Source organism: Arachis ipaensis, chromosome B10 (genome assembly GCF_000816755.2).
Source record: "Arachis ipaensis cultivar K30076 chromosome B10, Araip1.1, whole genome shotgun sequence".
Taxonomy (NCBI): domain Eukaryota; kingdom Viridiplantae; phylum Streptophyta; class Magnoliopsida; order Fabales; family Fabaceae; genus Arachis; species Arachis ipaensis.
Genome location: NC_029794.2, coordinates 57025224 through 57034585, shown reverse-complemented (window position 1 = coordinate 57034585; position 9362 = coordinate 57025224). Strand labels below are relative to the sequence as shown.

At 35.1% G+C, this 9362-nt stretch overlaps 1 protein-coding gene across 1 annotated transcript; it reads left to right on the top strand.

Annotated features, from left to right (window-relative positions):
- On the top strand, window positions 669-4048 carry LOC107623053. The gene is made up of 6 exons (XM_016325185.2): window positions 669-1800; window positions 2356-2518; window positions 2696-2872; window positions 2964-3047; window positions 3152-3233; window positions 3332-4048. Exons 1-6 carry the CDS (start codon window positions 1424-1426, stop codon window positions 3769-3771), a joined length of 1323 nt encoding a protein of 440 aa, XP_016180671.1. The 5' UTR covers window positions 669-1423; the 3' UTR covers window positions 3772-4048.

The following is a 9362-nucleotide window of genomic DNA, read 5'->3' as shown; positions in this document are numbered from 1 at the left end:
GAGATTTCACTTTTTTTTATTGGTTGAGAAAAGAAATTTTAATTTTAATTTTTTATTTTTGTTAAAAAAATTTTATAGTCCGATTTATTGTTAAATGACACTATTTTTTATTTTAGAAAAAATCAGAGAGTCCGAATTCTTGTTTCCTTCATACTCAAGAAATATCCCCCTCTATTATCACACAATTGTATTTCACCAAGTATGCAGTCGTAGTAAAATTAATTTGCGGTAAAAATATGTAAACTTGGAAAGGACTAAACCCTAAGCACACTGGCCGGTGCAGCAACCAGATAGGTGATTATGTTGCAAGATTTGGTACAGTACAATGTACATATTAAAGTTAAAATAGAATAAAACAAATGCAGTGGTCTGTGGTTTGTAAGGACCACATTCAAACAATTCTCTATGAAAAACGTTGTTATGAAGCTTTTTTTATTCAAAATACCATATGGTATATATGATGTTGAAGATGTTATCAATTACATTAATGTAGGGTAAAGTGTTAAACTCGACATAAGAAACGCAAGAAAAACGAGTTTCACAAAACGTGAAGGCCTTGGCGTGTCCATAGACCATAGTAGCCACTTACTATATGATTGCTTAATTTATATAAACCAATGTAGTACTAGTACTTTGATATAGCTTTGTGTTACCTCCATTCATTTTTTTTTTAAATATTTCAATCAATTTTTAAGACCGAACCAACAAACACCGTCAATTGGAAACACGTTAGACTTAGCAAGCTCCAAACCCTCGCTTTCAACGAACAACAATAACATAGTAATAGTAGCTTCCAATTCACACGCATCTTCTTCCTTTTCTCAAATTCCCAATTCCCACCACCATTTTCCCCTTCCTTTTATTTATATTTGGCTTCTTATTTATTCCCCAAAACGCCCATTGGTTCCTCTCTCACACTTATCTCTTTCCTCAATTCTCATCCACCAATAATCCAATCCCAACAAAGAAAACATCTCAAATAACAACAACAACAACAACAAAGAAGAAGATAATAACACACATAAACCACCGCCATTGGTAACGTTTTTACCATCATGCCTCGCCAACACGACGGCGTCGTTGTTGGATGAAAATTGAAACCCAAGACAAGACAACACAACCTCTCTTCTTCTTCTTCTTCTTCTTCTTCTTCTGCTCTTATTTGAACCCTTCATGTCTTAATCACTTTTTTCTTCCAACAACCACCACTACCCCTTAACCTTCATCCTAATCTTTCTCTAATTTTTCGCCAAAGTTGCTTGCTTTTCTGTTTACCGTGTCTGAATTTGTTATACCTTCACCTAAAATCTTCTACAGCTCCTTCTTGTTGCAAACCCCTTTAACCTATCAATAAAAAAAAGGAGGGTATTTCTATCTTTCTTTTTGTTGAATTTTGAAGAAAGAATTGTTTGTTATTGTTGCCATGGCTTTGTCACAATATGTTCATGATATGTTGGAGAACCCTGCAATCTTGGGTGTATGCATAGGTGTAGCAATGTTTCTTGGTCCAATATGGGTAGCATTTCTTTTTGGTGTTCTAATTGGATGGGTATGGAAACCCAATTGGGCGAGCCTAGCGAAAGGAAAATTTATTGGCTCGTCTTCATCATCATCTTCTTCTTCACCTTCCAAGTCTATTTTGTCACCTTTGAAGGCCTATGCTTCTTCTCCAAGCCTTACTTCTATTAAAATGCAGGCTCCAAATCCAGAATCATTAGCTGTTAATAAATCTATGCTTGTGAAAGGGATGGATAAGAAAGGCTCTTCTTCATTGCCAATGAAAATTGATAACACTAGCAGGTATGCTGCATTCATCCGCTCGTTGAATATATTATTTGAAATCGTTTACGTTATTGGAATAGAAACGTTATTCATAACAGGGACAAGAAAATTCAGATGTTGACTTAGATTGTTTTGAAGTTATTTTATGTGACAACTTTGAAGATTGAATCTTCGGTTTTTCTTGGTTGTGTGTGTCAAACCTTTGTCTAAAAACCCGTTAAACTCTGGTGATAAAACGTGGCTTAATTAGTAGTTTTGCGGAGTACTCTTCTTGAAAGAAAGAATTGTAACGAAATATTTAAGCCACTTAATTCTGCATAATCTAACTATAAAAAAGGAGAGCCCGGTGCACAAGCATCCCGCGTTAACACGGGTCCAGGGAAGGACCGGACCCAATGGTGAAATGTGTGAAGCCTGACCAGATAATTACATCAGGATATGTTAGTTTGGTGGGATAATCATCGACTTATCAATTGTTTTATTTGTTTATTTTTTTGTAGTCTTTTTGCCGCATGTATTTGTGTGTGTCTTTTTTGGTTCAAGGATTAACATACTTGTGACATTACTATGCAGTGCCTTAAATTCTAGTGGAGAAACATCTAATGCTGTTACTATGGAGGATTTACATCACCTGTGGCAGCTCGTGGAGGAGAAAGATGGGGGTCTCCCCTGGATGATGATGATGGATCGCTCTACTCCGAACATGGATTACCAAGCATGGCGCAGAGAACCAAAGGTATTTCACTTATTCTGCTAATTTGTTGAGGTTTATTAGTTAGTTCCACTTCAATTTGTGTATTGGATTTGACCTGCTCTTATGTGATTGACGATTTGTGTCGATATTTATTTATAAGGTCTTGCGTCACTTGCAATTTATCAGTTTGGTTTACTGATTTTCGACTTGGTTTGGTAGGATGGTCCTCCCGAATACAGAAGTAGAACTGTGTTTGAAGATGCTACTCCTGAAATTGTAAGGGATTTATTCTGGGATGATGAGTTTCGGCCCAGATGGGATGACATGCTTGCAAAGTCAACAATGATACAAGAGTGTCCCACTACTGGAACCATCAAAGTGCAGTGGATACGGAAGGTGCAAATTCTTCAAAGCTGGTTTATGTATTCAAGTTAACTTTTATAATTGATTATGTGTGCTGATTATCGAAAAAAACAATGCTGTGCAGTTCCCATTTTTCTGCAAAGACAGAGAATACATTATTGGTCGACGAATATTTGAATCTGGAGGATCATACTATTGCGTGACAAAGGTATGCGAAGAAGATTCGATGATACTTCGGTCATTTGCATATTGCTTGATTCGGATGATGGTTCTAATTTCTCTGTTCCTTTGCTGTTATGTTTTCCTGTACAGGGAATAGATTGTCCTTCGATTCCAAGACAAGATAAACCAAGGCGAGTCGACACATACTACTCAAGTTGGTGTATTCGGGCAGGTACATATCGATTATTTTGAAACTTGTTGCATTAGATTGATTAACTTGAATGTTAGATTTGTTTGGAGTTAGGATTAAAATTTTGTTTTTAATATCAGTGGAATCAAAGAGAGCCAAGGGCAAGCTAAGTTCCTGTGAAGTTATCCTCTTCCATCATGAAGAAATGGGGATTCCATGGGAAATTGCAAAAATCGGAGTAAAGAAAGGAATGTGGGGAACAGTTCAGAAGATCGAGCCAGGTTTGCGTGCGTACCAACATGCAAGAGCCTCTGGAACCTCGCTTTCTCGGCATGCTTTCTTGGCCGGGGTCAACACCAAAGTCCCTCCAGAATACTTGGAGAACATTGGATCCGCTGAGAATCGATCTGAGATCGACGAAAATGCGACGTCTTCCGAGAAACCGAAGGGTATGAACATACCAAAGATATTAGTCATAGGGGGTGCTATTGCTCTTGCTTGTAGTATTGATAGGGGATTGGTGGCAAAGTATGCCATATTTGGTGTTGCAAGAAGATTTGCCAATATAGGTAGAAGATGATGATAGGTGTAATCCAGTATATAGAAGAAGCAATTGAAGGAGTTCTATTAGAACCTTTAGATTTTATTGTTGTAGGCAAAATCATTATGAAAAAAAAAAAATAATGTCGATTGAAAAATAATATAATTTACCATCGGCTAGTGTTGAGGGGTTGTCATTGAAGTTTTTTCTGATTTGGACCGTGAAAAAATTATTGGTCCAGACTACAGAGTATGATGGTTGTATAAACTCAGCTACATCATAAAATTTCGCTCTTTTTCTCAAATTTCTCGGTTAATTAAGTCTTTTGTAGCATGCTATGTTGTTACGTTTAAGAATTAAGAATGGTTGGCAGTGGAAATATCTTGAATGATTTGAAATAAATTGAGACATTATTTGAAAGAACAAATATGAAGTCTTCTACTATTTTATTTCTCTCATAAAATCAGTTAAGTTGGACATATTTCAGAGAATTTAATTCATAACAAATGTTTCAAAACAATGCAAACCATCAAACTGTAGTGCCACACTTGGTTTCCGAATGGGCTTGGTTTCTTCTTCCACTACTCTTGTAGATATTGTTTCTTGATTAGATGGCGAAATCCCTCTTGCAAGTTCCTGCATTCATAGAAACCTTGATGTTACTTTTTGGAATTATATAACTGTTGGTAGTGGTGGAGCTTATAGTAGACAATGGGCCCCAACGTTTTATAAAACAATTAGTAGTACTTCTATAAAAGCAAAATTGTAATTTAATTAGCTTAGTATCTTAACTTTAATCTAAAGTATTCCAATTCAAACTTCATCTCTTACATTTGTTGTAATTTTTACTTTTAAACCTGAGTAACTTGGGTTGAAATGCCCTTGCCTCTCTCCAAAAAAAGAAAGCTCTCTTTCCTTTGTTCAAAAAATCAAAACAAAACACAGCCGATACTCCTTTGTCTTTGTTAGGACTAGAAGTGAATTAAACCAGCTCATGAGATAAGCTGAGCTCGTGAGCTGATGAGCCAAGTTTGAGCCTGGAGTTGAGCTCATAAATTAAATAAATCGAACTTGAATTTGGATAAACTTAACTCATTAACTCGTGAACTGACTCGATTATATATATATATATATATAATACACATAAATATTATTAATATATAAAAGTTATAATTTATTGATATAGAATTATAGATTACGTTCTTGTTATTTAAGCCAATTCGTGAGCTCGAGTCAGCTCATGAGCTTTTGATGCGCTAAGCTTGTGCTTAAGAAATAGGCTCGATTGTTAATGAGTTGAGCCGTGAGTCAAGCTCAATTTTTGTGAGCCGAACTTGAGCCTGGTCTAGCTCGACTCAGCTCGACTCACTTTCAGCCCTAGCCATTGTTGTTCAAACCAAAATCAAAATGCGCAAAAATGATATAAAAAATTATGTATTTTTATTTATTTAATTTAGTGCTATTTTATATTTTACTGTTTATTTAATTTAATTTTTTATATTATACAAAAATATTAAATTATTCAATAAATATTGATGTTATTTTATTTTTATAGATGATAAAAGAATTTGCAAGTTGTAACTTAAGAAGTTTCAATCTTTTAATCTAAGTTTTGAGTTCAAACAATTATATTTTTTGTATCATCTTGTGAAATTAGATAACTTTTTTATTTATTTAATTTAGTATTATTTTATATTTGTTGATTACAAATATTATTATGTAATTTTTATGTTAAATTTGTGGTCCCTCAAAAATTTTTTTCAAGCTCTGCCACTGACTGTTGGCACAGAAAATTGATTTTTCTCGACATAAGAGTTTGTCGAATGTCGATAGTTGGTTTCGACTACAGAAGAAAATACAGGTAAGATGAAGTTGAAGAAGGATGGTACAAAGAGAGTCGAAGTCGAAAGACAATTATTTTCTTTTCTTAAACATCAAGGCTTGCTATTCGACCTTTAGGATTAATGGAACATGGGTGCTAAATTTAAGGAGCAAGGTGAAGAAAACATGGAACTTGAAGACCAAGGAAGATGTGGGCGTCAAAATTTGGGAGACAAGATTTTTCATGGTCAAGGCAAGGTCATGGCTGAGAATAAGGAGGAAGTAAGATAGTGGACAATGACAAGTCAATCTCCACGGTCTATGAGTAGTAGAAACTTAGAAGAGTTTGGGGACTTCAGCTAACAATACTAGATCATCACGTAAACTCATAAAATTTTCAGTCCCAACGACGCAATGGAAAAATGGAGTGTAAGTACATGTGAGTATTAGAAGTCAGCTTTTAATTTACTTTCTTTTGTTTATTTGATTCATTTTCTTTTATTTTCTTTGAATTTTATTTTTATTTTGCTTTGATCAATATTTTTACACTTTCATTATTTTTTTATTTAATTATTTATCCCTTTATGCTATTTTTCATAAGTCTGCCACTAGTAATTTTGACATAAATTGCTTTGACACCATAATTAAGTGATTCCCGGGTCGAGATCACTCTTTTTCAGAGGAGTCGTATCTGCTCCCCAATACTTGAGATCTTGATACAAGCTCGTTTCGACACTACCTGTCGAAGTCGACCAAAAAATGAGTGAAATAAATTGGCACACCCAGTGAGACCCTGGGTTAAATTTGTGTCAAACTGTGTATGCAATTACGCAATGGTAAGTTAATCATGGCTGATAGAGCTGCAACTTCGACGGATACGTTGAATAATGATAGTAGAGATTTTACTAGGGATCCTGAAATAGAGACAGTCCCTTCGACCAGTCTTTCGAGCTGACGGTCGACAGAAGGTATTCCAACAGCCATACCCGTCATATGGCCTCAGTATGGACTACCTCCAAATTATTCAACACCTCTGAAGAATCCTAATGCTATATATGCTGGAAGTACTAACACTATAAGAAATAATCCTTTATACAATCTAACACCTCCTTCAGGTTATTCTCCAATGAGTGCAGATAATCAATACAACCCTTACATGGCAAATTATAATGCCTATCAACCATTAATAAACAACCCTCCATGTCTGGGATCTGTTCCCATGCCATAATCAATCCCTATGCTATCAAATGTCATTTTGACACACAGTTTAGGGACACCTAGGATGTCGATAGGAGGGACCCGTACTTCTATATTCCTAGAAATGTCGAGGCAGATTCCTGTCAAGACATCTTCGCCTAACACAGTTGAATCTTTAGCTATATTTAGACAACAAATTGAGGATAGCCATCATGATTTAGTAAATATACTTACTCAACATATGGCTATGATATTAAATTCCATGTTAGAAAATAACAATGTTAGAACAGAGCAAGTTGCTCAACGAGTCGATGATATTGCGGGAGCAATTAATAAAACTTTAGCTTAACCTTTTGGCAGAGTTCATGTTAATAATCCTCCTTTCATTTTGATACAGGAGACGATCCAAATAGGGTATTGAGCGAAACCAGAGCAAACAATGCTGCTCAGGCTTATGGTCAAAATATTACTCAAGTTGTTGAGCAAATCTTGAATAAAGCAAGATTGATGATGAACGGATTTTTGATGGTAAAGAAGTTCACAAATAAATTTTCATTGCAAGTATAGTTTCTAAACCAACAAAGAATCCTTTCATACAAAAATTTGGTTGTCACAAGTAACAAACTCCAATAAAAATAACCGAAGTATTCAAACCTCGGATCGTCTCTCAAAGAAATTGCAGGGAAGTGTTCTTGTTATTGGTTATGAGATGTATATTTTGGGATTTTGTGAGAAGAGGCATGAAAGATAAATTGCAAGAAATAAACTAATAGCTAAGAAAGCTCTTGGCAAGGAATGAGAATTAGAAGTCCTATCCTCATTATCATCATCAATTGTGATGAGAATTGTCCATTGCTCTACTTAGTCAACCTCTAACTATGAAGGAAAATCAAGTGGAAATAATCAATTTGAGTCTACAAGTCCTAGTCAAATTCTAAGGAAAGACTAGAGTTAGTGTCATTCAAATCAACTAGCAACTTTCAATTATCAATCAACAAAAGAGTTTGATAACTCAAGAGTCTCTAATTACTAAACCCAAGCCAAAAGGAGAAAAATCTACTCTAACATCCTTCCAAGCATTTAATCAAACACTTGGAAGGCACAAAAGGAAAGTAAGATAAGATCACAAGAAAAGTAAATCTACAACTACTAATTGCAAGGAAATAACAATTAACAAAGCAATTCAACAATAAAAGAACATGAAACATAAATTGCATTAAAGAGAAATAGAAGAAGAAACAAGAGTGCATCAACAACAAAGTAAACAATTACAAGAATTCAAATACAAAACTAGGAAAGCAAGAGTAGAAGAACAAGAAATTGAAAAGGAAAAGTAAATCAAGGCAAGAATTATACCTAGATCTAAGAAATCCTAATCTATCCTAATCCTAATTTTAGAGAGAAGAGAGAGCTTCTCTCTCTAGAAACTAACTCTCAAACTCACTACCCAAAAAATCTCCCCAAAAAATGTGAAAAAAGTCCCCAACCCCTTCAACCCTTGGTCCTTTACGTCTTTTCCCGCCAGAATTCCACTCAAAACTGACCCTGAAAACCCTCTAAAATCGCTAGGCACGATTTCACTAAAGAAGTCACATGCGAGCATCGACGCGTACGCGTGGGTCACGTGGACGTGTCACTTGGCAATTTCGCTTTCTATGCGTGCGCGTCATGTACGCGTACACGTCGCCTTGCAACTTCAAATTCACATGTGCGCGTCTGTTGCGCGTGTGCGTCGATGAGTGCATCCCAAATCCTTGATTTTTCATGATTTCTCCACTTTGCATACTTTTCTCTTCGCTCCTTTGATCCATTCCTAGTCTTTTCATCCTGAAATTACTAACAAACACATCAAGGCATCTAGTGGAATCAAATGTGAATCAAAATTAGCAATTTAAGGGCCTAAAAAGCATGTTTTTACACTTAAGAACAATTTTGGAGAAAATTATGAAACCATGCTATTTCATTGAATAAATGTAGAAAAAGTGGATAAAATCTACCTAAATTAAGCACAAAAATGTACCACGAAATAGTGGTGCATCAATTGAATATTGGGGTAACAAATCAACCTTATTTTATATCCCCTTCCCAGATTATGTTTTATAGGCTGAACTCTCCACGGGAGTCAAAACTTTTAAATCTCTTACAAAGTTTGCTGGAAAAAATGGGGAATCGACTGTAGAGAACATTGCTTGATATTCAGTCGAAATAGGCGAGTTAGCTAATAATGAATATCTGAAAATGAGGTATTTTTCTTCTTCTCTAACAAAGAATGCTTTTACTTGATTTTCAAATTTACAACCTAATTTGATCCATAGTTGGGTTCAATTAGAGAGAAGATTTCATTATCAATTCTTTAAGGGAGAAATGAAAGTGACTTTGTCCGACTTATTCATAGTGAAGAGAGAAAAGACTGAGTTAATCTATGACTATCTTATACGATTCAAGAATATGAGAAATAAATATTTCACAACTATTCATGAACCCGAGATAGTTAAGATGGCTATCAATGGGCTTGGTTTCAATATTCGAAAGAAATTAGTAAATCAACAATTCCTAACCTTAACTCAGTTGGATGATAAAGTATAGCAAATTAAAAATTTGAATGATGAAAA

Excerpts from the sequence above, each read along its gene's own strand:
- LOC107623053 (XM_016325185.2), top strand. The coding sequence starts at position 1,424 with ATGGCTTTGTCACAATATGTTCATGATATGTTGGAGAACCCTGCAATC. Across the intron at positions 1,801-2,355 it reads AAAATTGATAACACTAGCAG|TGCCTTAAATTCTAGTGGAG; the intron begins GTATGCTGCATT and ends ATTACTATGCAG. Across the intron at positions 2,873-2,963 it reads AAGTGCAGTGGATACGGAAG|TTCCCATTTTTCTGCAAAGA; the intron begins GTGCAAATTCTT and ends AATGCTGTGCAG.